The sequence below is a fragment of the Denticeps clupeoides genome, chromosome 1 (genome assembly GCF_900700375.1).
Source record: "Denticeps clupeoides chromosome 1, fDenClu1.1, whole genome shotgun sequence".
NCBI classification, from domain to species: domain Eukaryota; kingdom Metazoa; phylum Chordata; class Actinopteri; order Clupeiformes; family Denticipitidae; genus Denticeps; species Denticeps clupeoides.
The window spans coordinates 39,198,466-39,223,031 of record NC_041707.1 but is presented as its reverse complement, the minus strand read 5'-3'; the positions used below and the strand labels follow the sequence as shown (position 1 = coordinate 39,223,031).

The 24,566-nt window shown below is 45.2% G+C and overlaps 3 protein-coding genes across 3 annotated transcripts; all 3 read left to right on the top strand.

Moving 5' to 3' along the window:
• The first annotated feature begins 225 nt into the window (after positions 1 to 225).
• On the top strand, positions 226 to 8,684 carry btr12 (bloodthirsty-related gene family, member 12). Its single transcript, XM_028985283.1, has 8 exons — positions 226 to 1,446; positions 2,008 to 2,414; positions 2,493 to 2,732; positions 4,108 to 4,203; positions 6,519 to 6,752; positions 7,080 to 7,227; positions 7,545 to 7,571; positions 7,955 to 8,684. Exons 1-8 carry the CDS (start codon positions 1,440 to 1,442, stop codon positions 8,491 to 8,493), a joined length of 1,698 nt encoding a protein of 565 aa, XP_028841116.1. The 5' UTR covers positions 226 to 1,439; the 3' UTR covers positions 8,494 to 8,684.
• Positions 8,685 to 8,699: 15 nt separating this feature from the next.
• On the top strand, positions 8,700 to 12,512 carry LOC114793426 (E3 ubiquitin-protein ligase TRIM39). Its single transcript, XM_028985176.1, has 7 exons — positions 8,700 to 8,952; positions 9,751 to 10,385; positions 10,720 to 10,815; positions 10,950 to 11,183; positions 11,288 to 11,435; positions 11,527 to 11,553; positions 11,632 to 12,512. Exons 1-7 carry the CDS (start codon positions 8,724 to 8,726, stop codon positions 12,189 to 12,191), a joined length of 1,929 nt encoding a protein of 642 aa, XP_028841009.1. The 5' UTR covers positions 8,700 to 8,723; the 3' UTR covers positions 12,192 to 12,512.
• Positions 12,513 to 13,606: 1,094 nt separating this feature from the next.
• Positions 13,607 to 19,806, top strand: LOC114786387 (E3 ubiquitin-protein ligase TRIM39-like). Its single transcript, XM_028973522.1, has 7 exons — positions 13,607 to 13,718; positions 16,217 to 16,823; positions 16,896 to 16,991; positions 17,033 to 17,299; positions 17,675 to 17,825; positions 17,917 to 17,943; positions 19,265 to 19,806. Exons 2-7 carry the CDS (start codon positions 16,251 to 16,253, stop codon positions 19,804 to 19,806), a joined length of 1,656 nt encoding a protein of 551 aa, XP_028829355.1. The 5' UTR covers positions 13,607 to 13,718; positions 16,217 to 16,250.
• The last annotated feature ends 4,760 nt before the right edge of the window (positions 19,807 to 24,566 follow it).

Genomic DNA, 24,566 nt, shown 5'->3' with positions numbered 1-24,566 from the left:
AATGAGCTCGGGCGAGCGGAATGAAGACCCATGTGCAGACCACATCCCCATTACAGCAGCACACACAGATTTCTCCCCCCCCCCCCCCTCCTTCCGGCTTTCTGAGCGACTGCAGTGGCGCTCTGTTCTATCCAGGATGCTGCCCCCTGCTGGTAGAAAGGAGGCAGCGCAGCAGGGGTTCCCCGCTGCATTTAAAAAGAAAGACACGGGGTGGGGGGGACATTTTTAACCCGTGACGATGTCCGGGTGATGCTGCCACCAGCGGTTGTCATCGGGCATCCTGAGGTCAGAAGCTGACACCTGATGAAGGGACGGAAGCTGAAATGCACACGAAACGTCCACTTTTCACACTGTATGTACTGTAAAAATAAATGGGGGCGCCTAGCAGACAAATGATGAAAAGATATGACTCACATCTCCATATTATGTATTTACCATGTCACAATAAAGCTATATAAATTCAAACAATATGCACCTACGGATTTAATAAAGTGGCCAAAGGTTTTTGTCCCATGTGACCAGATGAAGCAGATTATAACGGGGCCTTTTTCCAACAAGTATGTTAAACAGTATGGAAAGGACAAAAACGAACATTACTGAGATGAACAGACTTCAATAAACGTAATGTGTGTGTGCAGGAGGGATATGTGGAAGTGTATGACAGTCGTGGACGGCGGTGGTGGCCTAGCGGTTAAGGCAGCGGCCAATGAGGTTCCTATGAGCAGAGCACCGTCCCCACACACTGCTCCCCAGGCGCCTGTCATGGCCGCCCACTGCTCACCAAGGGTGATGGGTTTAAATGCAGAGGACAAATTTCACTGTGTGCACCGTGTGCTGTGCTGCTGTGTATCGCAAGTGGCAATCGCTTCACTTTAAACTTTGGATGAACAGGGCATGCAGAGGTCACAGTTCTGGCTCCCCACGCCACCCCCCATGCCACAGACTGCCTCTGGAACGTTTCCACCTTGCAAAGAAGTCTCGTACCCTGGGACCACACGAACTAGAGAACTGAAGAGCTCTGATTGGCTGAGGAGGTGTCAGCTGACCCAGTACAGTTCAAACATTGACACTGTGCGCTGTAATGTGTGCTGAAGGGCATAGAATAGAACAGAACATAATGGAAAAAGAATCGATGAATCATCAAATGAATCATATTCTGTTCCCCAGTGGTGAATACGAAACGATAAAACCAGATAAAGCGCTTCGAAGAGAGGCCCTCTCGCCCAGTTCCACGGTTGGTGTTTGTGTAAAAGCCACTCTCCGCCCAGCCTGCCACAGGTGAGGGCCGGCCACGCCCACCGCTCACTTCCTCAAGGGTAGGAGCCCTCGTCGGTCTGTGTTTGCGCGTGAGAGGGACAGGCGAGCTTTCCTGGACAGAGACTCGCGGCCGGCCGGGACAAGTGGGACGTTTCTCCGGTGGCTCGGCAGCAGACGTCGCCATGCAGAGTAAGTGGCTGGTGGAACTCAAACCGTGTCTGTCCAGTGAATTGGCTCCATGGCCAGATTTTCCATTTCGGGGAGATTTCCAAATCTCCAAATCTATATATTTACTTTACTGAACTGAACATAATAACATTTGTAACACTTTATGACTGTATCACCTGATCTTCAACCCACTCTTAGTGGGCATTGATTAAAAATAATTTAAAAATGTAATTTATTAAACGTTAAAGGTGTGATACTGATGTGTCTCTGAGTTGAGAACATTCTTGAAGGTCCCGAGGATCCTGTGCTGCAGCATTCCTCACGTTCTGCCCCACGAACATTCCAGGCCCTGATAAGCCTGTGTGAACTACTAGTTTTTACCCATGGTGCTCGTCGGGGGGTTCAGGGGTGGACAGGAAGTGCCGGAGGACGTTTATTGTGTGATCGATATTTGGTCTAGAAGTATGGAAAATTAAAAAAATAATCAGGTGGATTATGGGTAATGCTAAAAATACGAGAAATACTTTTAAAAGGGGCTTCTTGACCAAGACCTATTACTATGTTCTTCCTCCTCCTCTGCAGGCCCCTCATCCCCGATGGCGGCACCCATGCTGTCTGAGGAGCAGTTCATGTGCTCCATCTGCCTGGAGGTGTTCGTGGAGCCCGTCTCCACCCCGTGCGGCCACACCTTCTGCAAGGCCTGTCTGCAGGGCTACTGGAACAACAGCAAGAAGTTCCTCTGCCCCATGTGCAAGAAGAGCTACTCCAGGAGGCCCGAGCTGAGCGTCAACTGCGTCCTCGCCGACATCGCCGCCCACTTCCAGGGCCTCTCCACCCAGGAGGTGGGCGGGGCCGCAACAGGGGCCTCCGCGGGGAGCCCGGGCTCGTCGGCCACGTTGCCGGCAAAATTTCTCGGCGACGCCGTGGGGGGCGAGTTTGCCAAAGCCGGGGAGGTGCCGTGTGACGCCTGCATTGGGAGGAAGCTGAAGGTGGATCGTCACCGTACGTTTGTAGAATCGTTTTTTCTGTCCCGAGGTGTTTTCTGACCGGCTGCTTCGAACGCGCAGGCGCAGAAGTCGTGCCTGAGCTGCTCGGGCTCCTTCTGCGAGGCTCACCTCCGCCACCACCGCAGGCACCGCCTGGTCACGCCCATCGCCCGCCTGGAGGACAAGGTGTGCAAGAAGCACAAGTGCCTGCTGGACGCCTACTGCCGCGACGACCACGCCTGCGTGTGCCAGGAGTGCGCCGAGGCCGCGCACAAGAGCCACGACGTCGTCTCCGCCGAGCGCGAGTGGAAGAAGAAGATGGTGCGTCCGCCTTTCATTCACAGGTCCCCTGTCATGAAAATGCCACTTTGGGAGATGATTTAACATTAAGTGGCCAGAAGTGGCGGTAGGTGTAAAGAGTTTGTCCCCTTATGACGTCATAAGGGGAAAGGTTACCTCCCATTTCTCATGCTTTTTCCCACCCCGCCCCTAAAACGTTATCTCCACTGACCGTCGTGGCTTCCAAGCGCGTGAAGCACTGCAGTTGCTCGGTGATTGGATGTAAAAATGAGAAGAAATTCAATTTTTTTTAGTTCCGTCACACGAGACTCTTATTTTCTTTTTTTCTGGAAAAATGGCGACACGACTTCTAGTTTGCACCAAACAGTGTGGTGGGTGAATGCCCCCTCAACTCCTATAGGCCGCTCTCCTCCTTGTCCCGCCTCCCTCCTCCTCATTAGCATTTAAAGCTACAGACAACGAAATGGCGCGTCCCGGGACATTTGTAATTCGGCACCATGTCTGAATTTCAGAAAGAGACTTAAAATACAGGATTAGGGGACCGGCAAGACCATATAAACGCAAAAAAAAATTAACGTCAGGTGCGGCCATGAAACTGCACGAGCAGGAACTGAAGATGGCTGCTCGCTGGCTTCCGCGCTCGTACGCTGCCCGTCTGCTCTTATGCAACCTGCTACTGTCAGCGAAAGAGGAGCTTCTACCCCTGAAGGCCACCTCAAACTGCCTGGCTTGGCCCTTAGTAAACAGTGAGTTACGAATGTGTGACCGACGAGGACTTTTATTTCCTCTGGTGACATTAATACCCGTGGGCCCGTTGCTGACCACGCGGGCCCATCTGCAGTTTCGAAGTAGGACGTACTGCATTCCATGAACCAATTCCAGTAACGAATGTTATTAGCACGGCAAATATTACTTATTATTATTAAGGACACTAGTCCCGCCCTCAGATTTGGTTCACCAAAAAAAAAAAACCCAAAAGTTCTTCCTCTGCAGCTCATTCATTCCTCTTGCCTGTTGGTGAAGTTTTGCTGGATGGAGCTGAACTGACCTTTCGGGGCTGAGCTCAGTAAATCACCCAGGACCCGGGTTCCACTCAATCCCAGCCTTTCTGGAAGCTGACTTAGGCTGACCTACCCTAACCTGACCTAGAGATGGAGATGAAGCTCTAGAGACCTTTCACTCGCAGTAGGCCAGCATGACGTGCAGGCAGGAGCTCTGGGAGCCCCGTAGTGGTCATGGTCCCTGTCCTATTAACAGCCTATTGCTGAGGGACTCAGAAAATTATTCTAACCTCTCACCCCATCACTGTGAGAGATTTTTGGAGATTCTGCTGACTTCTGTGTGTGTGTGTGTGTGTGTGTGTGTGTGTGTGTGTGTGTGTGTGTCGCTGATTTAGACTCAGGTGGCCAAAAGACGATCGGAGCTGAAGCACCTCATTAAGGAGAGGACCAAGAAGCTGGAGGAGATCAAGCAATCCATCCGGGTCATCAAGGTGAGTCCAACCCGTCAGTCAAAAGTTCTCCTTCGTTAAGACACAAGAACTCCACCCTCTAGCCGCTGAAGCGAAAAGTTCCTCACGGGTTCCTCAAGCACAACAGAACACGGCTCGAGAAAAGTCACACTTCCACGTGACAATTCACAATGTGCATAGGCCAGTCTTTAAACGTCACTACCCAGCATGCCCTGTGTGACAAAGTGATGCCCATTTCTGGCATTAATGTTAACGATTCATATAAGGATTCGTATAAACATTTTCCTAATATTGAAAATAAAATAAAAAAATCAATAAGGACCTTTCTTCCACCAAGATGCCATTTTGGAAGATCTTTATGAGAGTTTGTCATTAAATATATTTGACACTTTTCGTAACAGCACCTGCAGATTCTTATCTTGCAACTTTATCCACAAGCTGACTAACCGGTGGGGCGGCTTCAAATATTTACCCGCGTGCCACGCCCTGCTTCAAACGCACACCCTGCATCGGTCGTGTCAAGGATTATCTCAGGTTCTCCTGCGGACGTAACCCGGCCCTGTCCACTTCCTCTCCTGTCCCTCTTTTTGGAAGAAGTGGAGGTTAAAAATACAGCGAGGGTGAGGTTACGGCGGTCGGGGCCGGGCGGGGGGCCTGCAGATATTGCCGCTCGGCTCTCGGGTGGCAGTCACTGTGAGATCGAGTGGGACAACGGCGACCCCACGAAGTGGACTCGGTCCCCCAGTACCCACTGTCACCTTTAACAGCAGTTGGCCGTGGAAAACGGGACAGAAAATAACACGTCCTGTCACGTTGTGGGGAATTGTTGGTGTGTGGTGGAGCCCTCTGCTGGAGGACAACCCGTCCTGCAGGTCACCTGGACCTGCACCCCGCAGACAAGCAGCAAACGTCGTCTTTGGTCATTTCTGGTTCCGGATAAATAAAAAGTACACACTTGTATGTGCGGGTAAAAAGAGCGAATACGGAGCTGTGTGTGTGAAGGTGAGAACGTGTGTGTGTTTGTGCCAGGTGGAATGTGTGTTAGTGTGTTAGTGGGTCTCCTCTTTGTGCCTGTCCTGCTTTATTAAATCCTGCAGGGAACCAGAGAGCAGACCGGCTGCCAGAGGAGTGTGTGTTTTCATGGCGGAATGTTTGTATGTGTGGTTGATCCAGGTTTCAGCATTGCGTCTCTTCAGGAGAGCTGTGTGTGTGTGTGTGTATGTTTTATTGTTGCAGTTTTTGTTATTAACACATCATGTGATTGGGTGGTGTGTTTTTTTATGGTGTGGGTATGTGTGTGTGTATGTGTGTGTGTGTTATTTTTGTAGTATTTGTTATTAACATGTCATGTGATTGGGTGTTTTTTTTTTGATGGTGTGTGTGTGTGTGTGTGTGTTATAGTGGCAGATTTTGTTGTAAACACGTCATGTGATTGGGTGGTGTGTTTTCTGATGGTGTGTGTGTGTGTGTGTGTGTGTGTTATTGTTGTAGTTTTTGTTATTAACACGTCATGTGATTGGGTGGTGTGTCTTCTGATGGTGTGTGTGTGTGTGTGTGTTATTGTTGTAGTTTTTGTTATTAACACGTCATGTGATTGGGTGGTGTGTCTTCTGATGGTGTGTGTGTGTGTGTGTGTTATTGTTGTAGTTTTTGTTATTAACACGTCATGTGATTGGGTGGTGTGTCTTCTGATGGTGTGTGTGTGTGTGTTATTGTTGTAGTTTTTGTTATTAACACGTCATGTGATTGGGTGGTGTGTCTTCTGATGGTGTGTGTGTGTGTGTGTGTTATTGTTGTAGTTTTTGTTATTAACACGTCATGTGATTGGGTGGTGTGTCTTCTGATGGTGTGTGTGTGTGTGTGTGTGTTATTGTTGTAGTTTTTGTTATTAACACGTCATGTGATTGGGTGGTGTGTCTTCTGATGGTGTGTGTGTGTGTGTTATTGTTGTAGTTTTTGTTATTAACACGTCATGTGATTGGGTGGTGTGTCTTCTGATGGTGTGTGTGTGTGTGTGTGTGTTATTGTTGTAGTTTTTGTTATTAACACGTCATGTGATTGGGTGGTGTGTCTTCTGATGGTGTGTGTGTGTGTGTGTGTTATTGTTGTAGTTTTTAGTTATTAACACGTCATGTGATTGGGTGGTGTGTCTTCTGATGGTGTGTGTGTGTGTGTTATTGTTGCAGTTTTTGTTATAAACACGTCATGTGATTGGGTGGTGTGTTTTTTTATGGTGTGTGTGTGTGTGTTTTATCGCTGCAGTTTTTGTTATAAACACGTCATGTGATTGGGTTGGGTTTTTTTGATGGTGTGTGTGTGTGTGTGTGTGTCTGCAGAGCTCCTCTCAGAGGGAGCTGGAGGAGAGTTGGCAGCTGTACGCCGAGCTGCAACGGCTGGTGGAACAGAGTCAGGCCGAGCTGGTGGAGCTGATCTCGGCGCGGCAACGGGAGGCGGAGCTACAGGCCCGGGAGCTGGCGCACGGACTTGAGCACGAGCTCAGCCAGCTGAGGAAGAGGAGCAGCGAGCTGGACGCCCTTGCAAACACACAAGACAAAGTACTTTTCCTACAGGTAAACCAAACACACACACACACACACACACACATGTGTATGTGTATAGTACATAGTACAATATAGTACAATAAACAGTGTATATATACACACACCTCATCAACTACTTAAAAAAATCTCTATTATTGCTCCCAGCAGTCTGGTTAGTCTGGTTCTAAAATTTGTTTAAAAACACAATGCATTTTATATTATGTTCGTTACTTCTGCTAATAGGTTGCTAGGCAACACCCATAAATACCATCAAATCAAGTCATATTGCTTTGATAGGATCAGGTTTCATTATGGTGAAATATGCTGATTGGAGTATGCAATGTTCCCCTTGACTAGTTCATGCAAACCCTGCCCCCTCCACCCGAGCCTTCTGATTGGTCGGCAGTGTCCGTGAGCACAGACCTGTACCTGGGCACCATCAGGAAGTCTGTCAGCTCCCTCATGGACAAGTTTGACAACGAGCTCAAGAAGTTGCACGGGAAAGGTGAGAAATTACTGATCGTGTGACAAATGATGAACCGTGTTGCCAGATACCTAATATTTTTCATCCCCAAGTAGTCAAAACGGCCGAACGGCATCTAAAAAATGTTCAACTGTTGTGATTACTTGCCGAAACCTACTTAAAGTAAACGTGTTCCGTGATGCCATTCCTCGACAAACAACTTTTATCAGGATATATTCAAAACTGCCCAATTTGGCAACACTGGTGGTGAGCCAACAAACGTCCAATGAGCTTACAGCTTAGTGCTCAGCCTGTTCACCTTTTGACTGACTCCAAACTTCTCTGTTGCCCTCTTGCAGAATTTGTGAAACTCCAGAACTATGCAAGTAAGTGTTCCACCTTTTTTTAACATTTACAGCATTTACCAGACGCCCGTATCCAGAGCGACTTACAATCAGTAGTTACAGGGACAGTCCCCCCTGGAGACACTCAGGGTTAAGTGTCTTGCTCAGGGACACGATGTAAGTGGGGTTTGAACCTGGGTCTTCTGGTTCAAAGGCGAGTGTGTTACGCCTCTAGGCTTTTTTTTGTTTTTTCTGACGGGTTACAGCGACTGAATAAGGGTGTCATACCTCCATCTAGATTAATTATTAATGCGTCTCAATGTGAAAAGAACAGGCAGAAAACGTCGAGACACGACTTTGTCCTCGGTCTCCAGATTGACGCCAAGATGGCAGTAACTACAGCAGTGTTCTTCCCTTCCTCTCAGACGAGGTCCTTCTGGACCCCGCCACGGCCCAGCGGAACCTGGCCGTGTCCGAGGACTGCCGGCAGGTGCGGTACGAGGAGCACCGGGCGACCCAGTCCGAGACGCCCCGGCGCTTCAGCCCCGCCTTGTTCGTGCTGGGCCGCGAGGGCATCTCGACTGGCCGCCACTACTGGGAGGTGGAGGTGGGCCGCAAGACCGCCTGGACCCTCGGGGTGGCCCGCGCCTCCGTCCGCCGCAAGGGCGAGATCAGCCTGAGCCCCGACGGGGGCTTCTGGTGCCTGTGGCTGAAGAACGGCGAGGTGAAAGCCCTGGCGTCCAGCCGCCTGCCCCTGCACCTACAGGCTCTCCCGCTGAAGGTGGGCGTCTACCTGGACTACGAGGCGGGCCAGGTGTCCTTCTACGACGCCAAGGCTTGCGCCCACCTCTACACCTTCAACGACTCCTTTGAGGAGGGCCTGCACCCCATTTTCAGCCCCTGTCTCAACCCCGACGGCAAGAACTCCGCCCCGCTGGCCCTCACGGCCGTCAAGCACGGGTGAAATCCGAGCGGCTCGGGATCCTGGCCGGAGTCCTGACCGGATCTACGCTTCGCTTCTTTGATTGATGAATTCGTGATGGTGATCAAGAAAAACTGCATCTGCATGTTCATGTTCTGATGGAAAAAGCTATGAATCTTTTTAACCATCACACTACCGTATCTAAGATTTTAACATGAGATTTAAAAAAAAAAGAGATTTTTATAGTGTAGTTGTGCATTATTCACTTTGTAATGAATATGTTTGTTATGCGACTATCGGCACGTTTCAATAAAATGCATGAAAGATATAAAAAACAACAGGTTGAAATGAGCCGAGTTATGCGACAGACGGAGAAGCGGTGTAAGCTGGAGCCGGGGGAGGGGACATATTTCGGGGAGCGATGGAGTCAGCTGTGTCGAGTGTCACTCCTGGCCGAGGAGGTCACTGCGCTCCGTGCCACTCGGCTGCAGCGGCTCGCTGGTGAGTCCTCGGGTCGGGAAAAAAAAAAAACCCATTTTATTACCAGCAATAAGCTGGCGCGTGTCTGTGTGCTCCGTTATTCCGTAGCTTAACGTCCGTTTCTGCTTCGCCTCGTTTTTAGCATTAGGCTGACCGCATGGTCACATCGGGTTTTGGCACGTCCGCTGTCTTTACGGCAGGATCTAGTCATCAGTCCTCTGTGGCGTTGCTGTAAATAACTGCATTCGTTGATCATTGGCACGCATTTGGCCTTTGGCGTCGGGAAGTGTTGGCGAGCGGGCCCGTGGACCTCTCGCTCGTGAGCGGGACAGGGAAACGAGACAGTGGCCAGATGGATATTTATGGACGGGTGCTAATCTTGGCTGTTGTGCATGGCCGGGCTGTGGCGCTGATGGAGGGTCTACGCGGGCGTAGTATATTTAGGCGGGTCTTAGAATCAGGTCAAAATGGCCGACGAGGTTGAACGAACCGTGAAATGGGTTCTACAAAGTGGGAGGTACAAAGGCAACTCTTCATTTGAAGCCCATGGAACTGAAGGCGTTCCTGCATCGCAGGTTTGGAGACTGAGGTGACTGGTTAGGAGATCGGCTTTCTAGACATTCGAGGGGGTTGAGACCATCCATCTGGGAGCTGTGGACAAGAACGGTCTAGACGGGGATCAACTCGCGCTTAGGGTCCGCAATGGCAGCCAACCTTCTATGAAGGGACAACTGTAGTCTAGATGGCACAAAAGACATCGAAGTCCCTTTAAACCGATTTGGTCAGCAATGCGTTTGTTCACATTTCTCGCCTGCTCAGGCATGGCGTCTCCCACAAACCTGGTGGCAGAGGAGCAGGTCCACTGCTCCATCTGCTTGGATCTGTTCACCAACCCTGTGTCCATACCCTGTGGCCACAACTTCTGCATGACCTGCATCCTTGGTTACTGGAAGACTGGCACCTTGTTCCAGTGTCCCATGTGCAAGAAGACCTTCTTCAAGCAGCCGGACGTCAGCATCAACACGGTGTTGAGGGAGATCTCGGAACAGTTCAAAGAGCTGAGGGCCAGCAGCCTACTGCAGCAACAGAAGCAGGATCTCCAGCCACCCCTGAAGGACATTCTGGCCGAGATCCCGGAGCTGATCCCACCGACGTGGACAGACGAGGTTTCCTGCGACGTCTGCACGGGCTTCCGCCTGCGGGCCGTCAAGTCCTGCCTGGTGTGCCTGACCTCGTACTGTGAAGAGCACATCAAATCCCACAGCGCCCGCTTCACCAAGCACAAGCTGGTTGAGCCAGTGCCGAACCTGGAGGACCGCATGTGCAAGAGGCACGAGAGGCTGCTGGAGCTCTTCTGCAAAAAGGACCAGACGATTGTGTGTGTGTTGTGCACAGAGAGGGACCACCGCGCCCACTACACCATCCCAGTGGAGCGAGAGTGGGCTGAGAAGAAGGTGGGTGAGGCCTGTTTCTTCAGCAAATTGTGGCGAACATATCATCCAAATACGTTCCAGCTCCCACAATTTGTCATGAATTCAGTCAGAAATATTCCAATTCTAATTAGAAGTTCTTGAGTAATCAAGATAAGTGTCAATAACTAGAATATCAGCAGAGTGAGGATTAACGTGAAGGATTATTAACATTTAGGGGACCATCAGAGAAAGGCAACATTCCACAATCCACAACTTCCAACTTGGCATGAAGTCCCAATTGCCACGTTGATGCTCATATAAAATAAGATCATTCATGATATGACCCTTTCATGTATTTTAACAATGGTAACCACAGACGCAGCTGAGGAAGACGGAGGGTGAGGTCCAGCAGATGATCCAGGACCGACTGAAGAAAGTGGAGGAGATCAAACATTCAGTGGAGCTCAATAAAGTGAGGGACCTTTCATTGTAGACCTTGTTGTGGTGACCTGCGTGCTATTTGACTTCTAAACATTTTTGGGACATTTCGCAGATCTCATTGTGACATTAGCACCAGATGACTGGTTATGTGGACATTTTTTTTAGAACAGCGCCTTACGTGAGGTTGAGGACAGCATGCAGGTCTTCTCAGAGCTGGTGCGGGCTGTGCAGAAGGCCCAGGCCGAGCTGGTGCTGGCCATCGAGGAGAAACAGAGAGAGATGGAGCGCTGGGCCCAGGCCCTTATCACCGAGCTGGAGCAGGAGATCATGGAGCTGAAGAAGCGGAGCTCGGATCTGGAGCGCCTCTCCGGCACTGAGGACCACATCCACTTCCTGCAGGTGAAATCTAGAAGGGCACATCTAGAAGTCCAGGGCACATTGGTCCTTTTAGAAGATTGGAAGAAGGTTCCATTTTAAATGGAATTTTTTTTCTTCTGTTCTAGAACTTTCCGGCTCTCTCCACTCACCCACAGCTGAAAGATTGGTTTGAGACGAGCGTTCCCACAGAACAGTGTGTGGGGACTATCAGGAGAGCAGTGGCCAATTTGGAGGACACCTTGGCCGAGGAAGTGGAGAAACTGGCAGAGACTGGTATCTGGTCCATTACTAAATGTAATACATATATGGATAATGTTTTTTTTTTTTTTTTTTTGGTGACAATCCATGACTTTCTATTGAACAGAGCTTAGAAAAATCCAGAAGTACTCGGGTAAGTAGACAAATTTCACACTCGCATCTGATTGTTCGTCCAAATACGTCATAAAATGCAATTTCTTGTCTTGTCCAGTGGATGTGACCCTTGACCCCGACACAGCCAACCCCTGGCTCCAGCTGTCTGAGGACTGCCACCAGCTTCGCCACCTGGGGGCGTGGCAGGACCTGCCGGACAACCCGGGGCGCTTCGACACGGTGGTCATCGCCCTGGGGCGCGAGGGCTTCACCTCGGGACGCCACTACTGGGAGGTGCAGGTGGGCGAGAAGGACGACTGGTACCTGGGCGTGGCTCGGACGTCCGTCAACAGGAAGGGCCGGATCTCCGTGAGCACGGCCCACGGTTACTGGGCGTTGGCCATGAAGAAAGGTCAGGAGTACCGAGCTTCGTCCAGCCCGCCGCTCCTCCTCACCCTCGGCTCCAAGCTGAAGCGGGTGGGCGTGTACTTGGACTACGACGAGGGGCAGGTCTCCTTCTACGACGTCCAGGCAAAAAGCCACATCTACACCTTCACAGACACCTTCCGGGAGAAACTCTACCCGTTCTTCTACCTCTACTGCTGCGACAAGGCGTCCGACACCATCGCCACCTGCCCCGCCAACGAGAAAGTGCGGACCAAACAGTGCCTGCAATGAAACGCATCGTTTATACCGTAGATTTCCATTTGAAACGGAATGTTTTATTGTTCATTGTTTATTGTGTGACATATATTTCACATGTAGTGCTTGACACACGCTCTGCGTAACATTACATAGCACCTTAGAACATAAAACGACAACACTTTTAATGTACGTTAAATTCGTACCTTTTTTGATTTATTTAGTCAGGATTGTAAAATGGTTGGAAGCTGGATGGACAGCGTCAACACATTTATTTCTAACAGTCGTTGTAAATTCTACACAATTTAATGCTCATACATTTATAGTTCATGATTAATAAAACAGTGTCTCCTCAAACCTATTTTGAGTGAAGTGGATTTCTCATGATGCCCACAAACAATAATGCGGGTAAGGAAGCGGACCCAAAATCGGATGGTCGTCGGTTCAACTCCCAAACCGTCAAGGTGCCACTAAGGTCCCCCTGATCAAGGGCCCGTCCCCACATGTTGCTGCCCACTGATCACCAAGGGTGGTGGTTAAATACAGAGGACACGTTTCATTGTGTCACCGTGTGTTTCACCATGACAATCACTTTCAGTTAGTGAGAGTGAGTCATATATATATATATACACACACACACACACACACACACACACACACACACACACAAGGTTATATATACAGGGTGGGCCATTTATATGGATACACCTTAATAAAATGGGAATGGTTGGTGACATTGAACACATTTTATAAGTGGTCAGAAACTTGTAAATAACTCATGAAAGAATAAAGTTACGTTAAAACCAGCACACCGTTGTTTACCAATAAATTTGATGTGTCACATGACCCTCTTCCTATTGAAAAAACAAAAGTTGGATCCAATGGCCGTCTTCAAAATGGCCACTATGGTCACCACCCATCTTGAAAAGTTTGCGCCCTCACATATACTAATGTGCCACAAACAGGACGTTAATATCACCAACCATTCCCATTTTATTAAGGTGGATCCATATAAATGGTCCACCCTCTATGTATGTATGTGTGTGTGTGTGTGTGTGTGTGTATGTACATATATAACATATGTTTATATAGTAAAATATATATGTACATATATATTTTACTTTCTAAACCTGAAATTCCCTCCTCTGAGAGTCAGTAACTAGAACCTGAACTGAACCAAGGCCTGGATTTTAATTCGACCGCTGACCTTGTCTATAAAACCCTGGTTTTGTGTGAACGTGTCTGGATGATCTCTAAGCAATCGCTTAGACCGGGACGTGAAACATTTCCATAGTCTGGTCAGCCAGCACTCACCTGGATTCAGAACATTAGCTGCCTTTCAAAAGCACCGATTTCTCAGGTAACTCCAGCGTCCCCCCATGAAAATGAAACACAGACAAAATGCGAAAGAGGCCAGAAAATAAAAGCGAAAGTCTCCTCCACCCAGCACCGGTAAACATCAGCTTCTCGATCTCCTTCAGGAGGACGTGCTTTCAGAGGAAAAGAAACCTAACGCAGGTGGGGAGAGAGAGAAGCGGAACTCCGTCCTGTTCAGTGCACACGGTAAACCATCTCACTTGAATTATTTACCACATTTACATTTACGCCCTTATCCAGAGCGACTTACCATCAGTAGTTAGAGGGACAGTCCCCCCCCTGGAGACACTCAGGGTTAAGTGTCTTGCTCAGGGACACGATGGTAGTAAGTGGGGTTTGAGTACTGCTCATGAGACCGACTGGAATCCCGTTGACTGTGGTGGAACGTTAATTAAGGAGAAATCCCTCTATTGCATTTATATAAAAATCCTTGTCATTTTGATGGAAATGAAATTGTGTTTGTGTGAGTTGTTCTTTAAAAGGGAAGGATGGAGGGATATCCCGCTTCCTGGAACATTAGCAGAGGACTTTTCAACATGCCCTGTCGCGTTTAACTAGGTGCTAAACTCATATCTGAATATTCTGCTTACACCCCCATACACACACATTGAGAATTATGCATTTGCATGTTTTTTTGTAAAATCAGTGGTCGGAACCATACTGAGTTTAACCAGATAAACATTCACAGGGCTTTGACCTTTCAGACACTTAATAGACACTTTTAAGTGCACAGATTTGGTTTGCATTTTTCTTTTTTCTGCGATTTCGCACAACCCAGGAAAACTTCCATGTGACGTAATGAGCTCATCCTCACGTCTCGCATATACGGGTGTGATATAATTTAGGTTACAGCTCATTAGTCACTTCTGGGTGGTAGTAGCCTAGTCGGTAACACACTCGCATATGAACCAGAAGACCCGGGTGCGAATCCCACTTACTACCATTGTGTCCCTGAGCAAGACACTAAGTTGCTCCAGGGAGACTGTCCCTGTAACTACTGATTGTAAGTCGCTCTGGATAAGGGCGTCTGATAAATGCTGTAAATGTAAAATGTTCCACCTCAAATACAGCAGACTGAAATACAGCATATTTTTACATGGAAACGTCCATGTTCATCATAAATCCATGTGCACATGAGGTCAATTTTACACTGAAAAATGTTTTTTTCTGCCAGACAGATATTAGTTGATACCATTTTTTTTCTGTAAAAGAACACCATTTATCAATCCAATGCACAGTTCCCATGTGAAAACTTCTGTGAAAACATTTGGGCCGGACAGGTAATGCTTGATATTATTTCTAATAGTTCAGGATGTTGAGATGATCACCGTATACAGATTTAAAACGTTCTTTATTTCTGAAACAGGTTTCCTGGCTGTAAGCCTCGCTGAACTACACCCCCTACAGGCGCAATACGGGTACTGCAGCCTGCTGAGCAGGATTTAAGGTGGAACTGACAACTCGAATAAGGAGCTACATCAGCTTACTCTGTGAGCTGGTTATTAAATGGCACTCCAGCCAGTCAGATAATCTCCTGCCACCACCCCGAAGTAGCAAACGCACCTCAAAAATGAGGGCGCCCTCACTCCCCACAAACAGGGAATAGAAAACCCTTATATAAAAAAACTTGCTCAAGATAGCACCCCACCACGATGCCACCCTGGGCAACTGCCCATGTCGCCCGTATGAAAAACCACCACTGCTAACACCTAACAAAGTCCACGTCAGGAATAGCCAGATTCCAAAAAAGCAGGGACCATTTGGGGCCAGTGGTGGCCTAGCGGGTAAGGAAGTGAACTCCTGACCTGTAGGTTGCGGGTTTGATTCCCGAACTGCCAATGTGCCACTGAGGTCCCCTTGATATGTGGGGGTTGGTTAATCTCCTAGAGCAAAGGAGGTTGAGGAAGTTTACAATTTATATATATATATATATATATTTTTTTTTTTTTTTTTTTAATTATTGCATTAGAACTGAGCAATGTAGTATTTGGAATAGAAATGGAAAATACACCTTCTAATTTCCGAAACATCTTATATTTGCAATGCAAAAGAATGTAAATGATGAAAACATTGTTTACATCACAACATAGGCAACAAGACATTGTGAAAAAATAGCCAGATGAGAAATTGTACTTTATAGTTATTTATAATTTATATTTTTTTATCATTTATTTCTGAATGCCAACACTAGCAAAACTGCTTAATTTCTCAAGGTGTCTTCATTATCCTGCGCCTCCGTGCTCATCGTATTTGGAGGCAACGACCAGCAGTTACAAATCTTTAGTCACAAATCTGTTCCCACAAATTCGGGCAAAGTGAGATGGTTAATGACAGAGGCATATTAATGATGACATTATATTAATGAATACATTAATAATCTAACTATCCAATAGAAATAAGCACATTTATATGTGATGATCGTAGGCTACTACCACTAGTAGCCTAGTGGGCAACACACTCTCCTAGACCCGGGTTCAAATCCCACTCATTACCATTGTGTCCCTGAGCAAGACACATAACCCTGAGTGTCTCCAGGGGGACACTGTCCCTGTAACTACTGATTGTAAGTCGCTCTGGATAAGGGGATCTGGTAAATGCTGTAGATGTAAATGTAAATTATGTGTTCAGAAACTTGGCCTGCATAGAAGTGATAATAATTCTAATTACCATCTTTACATTTGCAGATCATTTGGAACTCAGGGGTGATCTGCTCCAGACATGGCCACTTCTTCACCTTTGCTGCCCACTGATTGCATCTCCCAGCACCTCAAGTGCTCCATTTGCCTGGACCTTCTGAAGGATCCTGTAACCACCAGTTGTGGCCACAGCTTCTGTGAGGCCTGTCTGAACCAGAATAATCGGGAGAATGCTAATGAATGTCCACTGTGCAAGGCACACGTTAACAGTGGTGCGAAAGTGAATGTTGTGTTGAAGGCGGTGGTAGAAGAACTGCAGGGTGGCATGGAGCTCAGACATGGAAAGTACACCGGAGCTCCAGGAGAGGTTCCGTGCGATGCCTGCATTAGACCACCAAGGCTTACAGCCACAAAGTCCTGCTTGGTCTGCCTGGCCTCTTACTGTGAAGAACATCTGGAGCCACACTTCTCCAAGCAACGGCTGAAGGGACACCTGCTGGTGGCCCCCTTACTTGACCTGGACCAAAGGGCGTGTCTGGAGCATGGCCGACCCCTCGAGCTCTTCTGCCTTCAGAGTCAAAGCTGTGTCTGTGCTCTCTGTGTAGAGGACCAAGCAATGTTGATTCCTCTTGAGAAGGCCTGGGACCAGAAGAAGGTAATAACATTCACACTAACTCTCCTGCTATGAAAGAAAACATCTCCTGTTCTTATACTGCGTGTTTATCAGGAACAACTGAAGAAAACTAGGGACGGTTTCCAGGACGAGATACGGAACAAAGAAATGAAGAAAGATGAGTTTAGACAAAGTGCTTCTGAGTGTAAAGTGAGCGTCTCTACATCAACACAACTGTTACATCGTCCAAGGAGAAGCAGACTGACGTCAATCAATCTTTTCAGAAGCACGTAGACAAAGAGATGACGGCGACCAGGAAGGTGTTCGCAAAGGTGATGGAAGCTGTGAGGAGGGCTGAGGAAGAGGCGCTGAAGCCCCTGCAGGATAAACGGAATCGAGTCGAGATGGAGGAGCGGGAGCTGACCCAGGAGCTACAAGCAGAGATCGACAAACTGAAAGACAGCGTCTCTAAACTCAACCACATTGAGAATGTGGAGGACCCCATCCACTCCCTGCAGGTGAGCATTTGGTGACATCTACAGATATCATCCACTCCCAAAGCAGAGATTTTCTTGGTAATGGATGTTTCACGTCCCATTGTTTCCCAAATCCCTGACATTCATGTCCAGAACCTCCTGGTTGGTCAATTGAGTCAAAAACTTGGAACCAAATCCTGTTTTTTGTTTTCTGGGTTTGAACTATTCGCCTCTGCTGTTGAATGGCATGTCTGGATTCATTGCATCATGAAGAACAATCATGATGATGTATCCCACTTTTCAAAACCCTTCAAAAACCAACCCATCCAAAGACACAAAAACACTATAAAAATCAACTAATGAAAGACAGGATTTGAGATAGCACAAGATGGATGAAAAACTGAAGTGCATCCATAGAGCTTCCCATCAGACGTTGAGGAAGGAGCAGAGAGCAGAGACTGGACAGACGTCGCTGTGGATACGGACACCATCTTTGGCACGATGAGAAACATCTGCACCACCCTGATGGCGCAAATAAAAACTGAGCTTGAGGAGCTTACCTCTATGGGTGAGCAAAGCCTTATTTTTCAAACACCAATCACCTCTATCATGTAAATGTAGAAAAAAACGTGCCATTCTGTTATTTCTTTTGCCAACAGAGATCTATAGAGTCCAGAAGTTCTCAGGTGAGTCTTGATTAAAGCACAATGGGTGGTAGCCTAGTGGTAGCCGTTGTTCCCCAACTGTGGTCCAGGAGGAACATCTAGCCAAATGTTTTCACTCCAAACCTACCTAAATTAGGCTTAGGTGTTTCGTAAAGGTCTTATAATGACTGGTTGTGAAGCCATGCCGGTTGGAATAAAAACTGACGTTCCCCCAGGACCAGCGTTGGGAAACACTGGCCTAGTGGGTAATACACTCGGCCATGAACCGGAACACCTGAGGTGGGACATCCAGATCCACAGAATGAAGAAACAAACAATAAACCTTGTAGAAACAAACCCACCTCTGGGTGATCGAGTTCCAAAAAAGCTTTGTGTGCACATGACACCACCTACTGGCCAGGTGTACACTTACAAAAAAATGTGCCTTCAAATAATGGCTCTACATAAATGATCAAATATGTGTATAATAAAATACTATTTGAGTGTGCTACATGCTTAAATAATTTTCAAATAAATTTCTCATTTAAAGCTGTAGTTAATGACGCAGTGGGATAAATTCAGATGTCAATTGAAATTATGCATTCTCCAAAGAAACATGCCTTTATAAACCTCAATCCAAAAATGAAGGGTAATGAGGAACTAGTATCAGGGCAAGTCCCAAGGTGGATTTCCCACCTCTGCAGAAGATCCAGGTTCAAACCCCACTCACTGCCTTTGTGTCCCTGAGCAAGACACTTAGCCCTGAGTGTCTCCAGGGTGACTGGAGTGAGGTGCTCTGGATAAGGGCGTCTGATACTTGCTGTAAATGTAAATGAGCAGAAGAGTGAATTAAAGCATGAAGTACGATACATGCAAAGCATGTATACACATGATACACAGCAAAAATCTCCAGAGTTTAATGAATCCCGAGTTTATATACGATCTCAAAGCTTATATATGATCCCAGTCGGTTAAACTGACACTTATTCTTCTCCCTGTCGGGGATGCCACATTTGATCAAGTGGTTTGGCTGTCTGCATAACAGACATGGCAAACGTTTTACCCAGAATGCATTTCATGACACAACCTTTCACATTAACCCGACCTAGGGACTGGCAAAAAAATGTGCGACCCATGTGGCTGGTTTAGTGTTAAAAATACACAGGTCCATATCAGCCTCATCTTAATACGAATCCATATGAGGAGCAAGAGTCGTCTCTGATTTACCCACCGTCATGTTGAATAATTTTAATTATTTTAGTACGGTTTTATTCTGACAACGACTCACTCCAGATTATAATTGACATCTTGTCTACCGGGGTTCTTACAGAACTATTCTGATGTTGTGTGTTTTACTCTCCAGTGGATGTGGTTCTAGATCCAGACACAGCCAACCCTCAGCTCGTTCTGTCCGAAGATGGGAAGACCGTGGTATACGGAGAGCAGAAGCAGAACGTCTCAGATGGACCACAGAGGTTTGACACCTTCAGCAGCATTGTGGGGTTTAACCAACTGACCTGTGGGCGAGCGTACTGGGAAGTGGAAGTGGGAGAGAAGACTGGCTGGGACATTGGGGTGATGAGTGAGGAAGCGAATCGGAAGGGCAGGCTCTCTTTTAAGCCAAGTGATGGCTACTGGGTCATTGTACATCTTAATGGGAACCAATATGCTGCCCTAGAAGAGACAAATATTCTCTTAGAACTTCAAAAAAAACCCAAGAAGGTGGGCGTCTTTGTGGATCACGAGGAAGGTGTGATTTCCTTTTATGATGTGGAAGCGAAGTCCCACATCCATTCATTTACCAGCTGTGGCTTCCCCCAGAACTTGACCCTCTATCCATATTTCAGCCCTCATCTTCCATATGGTCAGGAAAACTCTGGCCCATTGGTCATTGATACTGTGTGACATCAGCTTGCATGATTTTATATCAATTCCAAGCAATAATATTTTTCAGGGTCAAGGGTTTGTATTTGTTTTTTTTTTGCTTTAATGTTGTAAAAATGAGTGAAAAGTGAAGTGATTGTCATTATGATGCACAGCACACGGTGACACAACGAAATGTGTCCTCTGGATTTAAACATCGCCCTTGGTGAGGAGTGGGCATTATGACAGGCGCCCGGGGAGCAGTGTGTGGGGACGGTGCTTTGCTCGGTGGCACCTTGGCAGATCGGGATTCAAACCGGCAACCTTCTGATTACACCGGTGGCCGCCATGGAAAAAAAGACTTGGACCAGTAGGGACCTGGATTTTGTCTTTTTATGTTAAAGTTGTGTGTCCGTTGTTCTGTTCTCTTTGTAAAACTTAAGGAACATGTTCGTGTGAGAAGCAGAAAAAAACTCCTGTTGAACATTTCATTTCTCTGGCATGTAATTCCACGGTAAAACCAGGATTTTACATCAGGTTTTCCGAGGTTCCAAATTTTCTCAGAATTTTAATTTTAAAAGTTTTTTTTTTAAGTACTCAATTTTACTAAAGGCATGTAGGAACATAGAATAAAAGTTGATTGTAATTTTAATAAAAATGTAAAATTAAGTATAACTACGGTAAAATCGAGTACTTGTTATCTTTAATGCACAAATCCACTTCTCTTCATCTTCCTCATATAATTCTTGATCTCTTTAAGGTTACAATTGTACCATTTGCGGAAGAATCCTGTTTCTTTTGTAATTATGACAATAGGAGGCTATTTAATTAAAACCAGTTCCCAACGCTTATAAAGAAATCAGATATTGATCTTAGAGTTACAGAACTCAAGGAAACCATTAAAGACGAGAACTCAAAGGAAACATTAACCTAAAGGTGTATAGGATAGGTGAAGCACTTCTTTTGCAATATGTAGTAAACTGTTGCATAGATGTTTGTAGCATTATCTATTTTAATAGCTTTATTGGTTATTATCTATATGTGAATGTCATTGCCGCCCACTGATAAACCTGACTAATGCTTTTTTCCAGAGATGGGTAATCGTGGCCGCAAAAAAAGTCAAAAGTAAAAAAATCTGGATTTTTTACCCCAACATTTACCCCATATTTCAAGAAGAGGTTTTCAGCAGTGTGTAGTCCAGGTTATATACCAAGTGTAGTTGATTCTTTTTTAAATAAGAAGCAACTTCATTCCATAACAATTCCATAAATCAAAAGTGACTCTTTCTCCCTACACAGGTTAATTAATGAATCTTACGTGGAACATTCATGATAGAAATTGACTTAATTAAGTGTACGTAATTGAGCAAATCTGTAACTATAAACTGCTGTAAACCTGCTGTGAACTTTGTTCGTTTGTTTCTGTTGTTTCTGTTTCTACTTTTGGGACCTGGATTAAACGCTCTGCCGGAGTGCCTGTAGGTGCACTGCACGTCCACCGGATGGCGCTCCTGCACTACAGGGCTGGGACGCCCTACGCAGCATCTCTATGTGCTACGTGTGCTGAGAGTGCAATGCTCACCAGGCAGTTCGATCTGTTGCATGGGGTATCAGCCCGTGTACCGAGGGAGGGGACAGCTTGCCTCTCTTTCGAGCAGGGACAGGATTCAGGGCGTGGTAATCTGTAGTGTGTCCTCCTTACCACCAGGAGGCAGTGTCGAGGCGGCAAAGCAAATAAACGAATGAATACCCGTATCTTGAAATTGTCGCCTGTTGAGTGAGGGCACGTCTCGCAACGCTGCCCCTATAAAATTGCGAAAGTAATTCGTATCATTATCTATGTAATTATCCGTTTCGTTCATTTTTGAGTACGTGCGCAGAAAGAACGACGCAAAGAACGCAGGATACGGACCGTGGCGGTGCGTTCGTAGTTTACAGCATGTATGTATATTTTTACCTTAACGGTGGTTCTTTGTCCTTTACGAACCCTCGCACTCACGATAATCCAACTTTGAGACAGCGCCCAGTAGGCAGGGCTTCTAACGTATAAATAGACGCGTCAGACTGATAGCAGTTCGATTTAACACTCTGTAGTGTTGATTCATTAACGTTTTAACTACGTGTCGTATATGGTGAAATGACAATAAAGTACCGCTGGACTGGCTTTTGATACACTGTCACGTGTAATTTTATTTATTTTTTTAAAGAATATTTTCTTCCACATCTTTGGATTTGTTTGCGGGAACAAGTTGAGGGTCTAGTCCATATTTGACAGGTCTGATAAAAAGGAAAATGTTTAATAAAAAAACAGGGACATGGCCAACGTCCCTCCAGAGCTGCTGAACGGTAGCATGCATCATAGTAAGATATATATCTTAGTAAAGATGCAATGATAGTGTTAATAAAACTCTGCTCAATGAAGATAAACTATTAAATATATTTAGTACTTTTCAAGTATATGTTGTGTCGTAAACAGTAGTAAATACTGTTCAAGTAAGCTGAACACATTGCACATTGTTTTTTTTAACCAAATGTTCTATTTTATTGTGTTTCTTGGCATATATCATACATTACATTTCCTTATTAGTCCGTTCAAGTCATAAAGAGATCAAGAATAAGCATAGATAATAATAACACATTATTCAGACATAGCTGGACAATAAAGGAAAAGAATAGAAAAGCTAGTAAATAAATGTAATTAATGAAAATTAAATATTAACACACAGAAATATACCACAACAAATCAGTTTTCAGTTAAACCCGATAAACATATTACTAAGAAAGTGTAAATTGCTTCATCATAACTCAGCAGGAGTTCGGTGTGTTACACCAATGCCGCTCACAGCCGCGGTGATATTACTTTAAATTTAATTTTTTTTACATTACTTAATATTAAATCACTGCTCGTCCACAGCTTATCGTGTTCTTCAAGTTTCTTCATCTCATTTTATTTCTTTAATGTTCTTCACCTCTTTGTATTCTTTAAAGTTATAGTCTTGAGGATTATAGGTTTATATGATTTGATAAAGAATCTTGCATATATATATATATATATATATATATAATGATGACAACAGAAATCTATTTAGGATGAATTTTCCTGAATGTTGAAAACTCAGAATGAAAGTTCTTAATAATAGTACTAGCACAGATGAGACTGGGGTACAAGTCCCTGAAAAAAAAGGATGCCGAGGGTGCCATATGTGCCGGAGAAAAATCAAGAAATTCTTCGGCAAACTGTATTCGCAATTACTTAGGCTGTTAGAAGCATGCATTTTGATGTGCCGCTACATGTTTATTGGCTTTACATGAATATCACAGCCACCTCACTGATGAACCGAACTAATGCTGAATTAATTAAAGACATGTTAACCAAAAGTCAGTTGTGTGCAAGCGTTATGAAGTCCTAACATACAAGTTTTAAGGGGGGAAAAAAAGGTCAATTTTGGTCCAAGTCTTTTACATGACGGTTCAGGTTTAAAAATAAAATAGATTTTTTTTTTACCAAAAAATTGGTTTATTAAAGTTTATTAATTAAACTGAATTCAGCAACAGTCGGCCTCAATTTTTTCATGACGGTGGCAGTCATAAAAAAAAGATTTGGACCAGTAGGGACCTGGATTTTGTCTTTTTATGTTAAAGTTGTGTGTCCGTTGTTCTGTTCTCTTTGTAAAACTTAAGGAACATGTTCTTGTGAGAAACAGAAACAACTCCTGTTGATTATTTCTTTTCTCTGGCATGTAATTCCACGGTAAAACCAGGATGGTACATCAGGTTTTCCGAGGTTCCAAATTTTCTCATTCTCAGAATTTTAATTTTAAAAAGTTTTTTTTAAGTACTCGATTTTACTAAAAGCATGTAGGAACATAGAGTAAAAGTTTATTGGATTGTAATAGTAATACAAATGTTAAAATTACGTATAACTACAGTAAAATTTAGTACTTTATGACCAACGAAAGCGTTGTTATCTTTAATGCACAAATCCACTTCTCTTCCTCATATAATTCTTGATCTCTTTAAGGTTACTATTGTACCATTTGCAGAAGAATCCTGTTTCTTTTGTAATTTTATGACAATAGGAGGCTATTTAAATTAAAGTACTTCCCAATTTTAAACGCTTAGAATGAAATCAGATTTTGATCCTAAAGTTACAGAACTCAAGGAAACCATTAAGGACGAGAACTCAAAGAAAACATAAATCTAACGGTGTATAAGATAGGTAAAGCACTTCCTTTACAAAATGTAGTCAACCATTGTACTGCTGTTTGTAGCATTATGTTTTTTATCAGCCTTTATGGTTATTGTCTATATGTGAATATCACCGCTGCCCACTTATAAACCTGACTAATGCTTTTCTCCAGAGATGTGTAATCGTGGCCGCAAATAAAATCTGTAAAAAAAAGTAACAAAATCTGGATTTTTTACCCCAACATTTTAGACTCAAATATTTCAAGAAGAGGTTTTCAGCAGTGTGTAGTCCAGGTTATGAAAATACATTTGACAAATTACTTACACTTAATTAAATCCATTTACATGATTAAAAAAAAATCCCGTTTCTTTTGTTTGTCTCAGCCAAAATTCGGGAGAAATACCAAGTGTAGTTGATTCTTTTTCAATAAGAAGCAACTTCATTCCATAACAATTCCATAAATCAAAAGTGACTCTTTCTCCCTATACAGGTTAATTAATGAATCTTACGTGGAACATTCATGATAGAAATTGACTTAATTAAGTGTACGTAATTGAGCAAATCTGTAACTATAAACTGCTGTAAACCTGCTGTGAACTTTGTTCGTTTGTTTC

Bases quoted from the DNA above. Each gene is read 5' to 3' on its own strand.
- btr12 (XM_028985283.1), top strand. The intron at 2,733-4,107 runs GTGCGTCCGCCT...TCGCTGATTTAG, and splicing joins GCGAGTGGAAGAAGAAGATG to ACTCAGGTGGCCAAAAGACG. The intron at 7,572-7,954 runs GTAAGTGTTCCA...CCTTCCTCTCAG, and splicing joins GAAACTCCAGAACTATGCAA to ACGAGGTCCTTCTGGACCCC.
- LOC114793426 (XM_028985176.1), top strand. From the start codon at position 8,724: ATGAATATGTTTGTTATGCGACTATCGGCACGTTTCAATAAAATGCAT. The intron at 11,184-11,287 runs GTGAAATCTAGA...CTTCTGTTCTAG, and splicing joins ACCACATCCACTTCCTGCAG to AACTTTCCGGCTCTCTCCAC. The intron at 11,554-11,631 runs GTAAGTAGACAA...TGTCTTGTCCAG, and splicing joins AAAAATCCAGAAGTACTCGG to TGGATGTGACCCTTGACCCC.
- LOC114786387 (XM_028973522.1), top strand. From the start codon at position 16,251: ATGGCCACTTCTTCACCTTTGCTGCCCACTGATTGCATCTCCCAGCAC. The intron at 17,300-17,674 runs GTGAGCATTTGG...GTGCATCCATAG, and splicing joins ACCCCATCCACTCCCTGCAG to AGCTTCCCATCAGACGTTGA. The intron at 17,944-19,264 runs GTGAGTCTTGAT...TTTACTCTCCAG, and splicing joins TAGAGTCCAGAAGTTCTCAG to TGGATGTGGTTCTAGATCCA.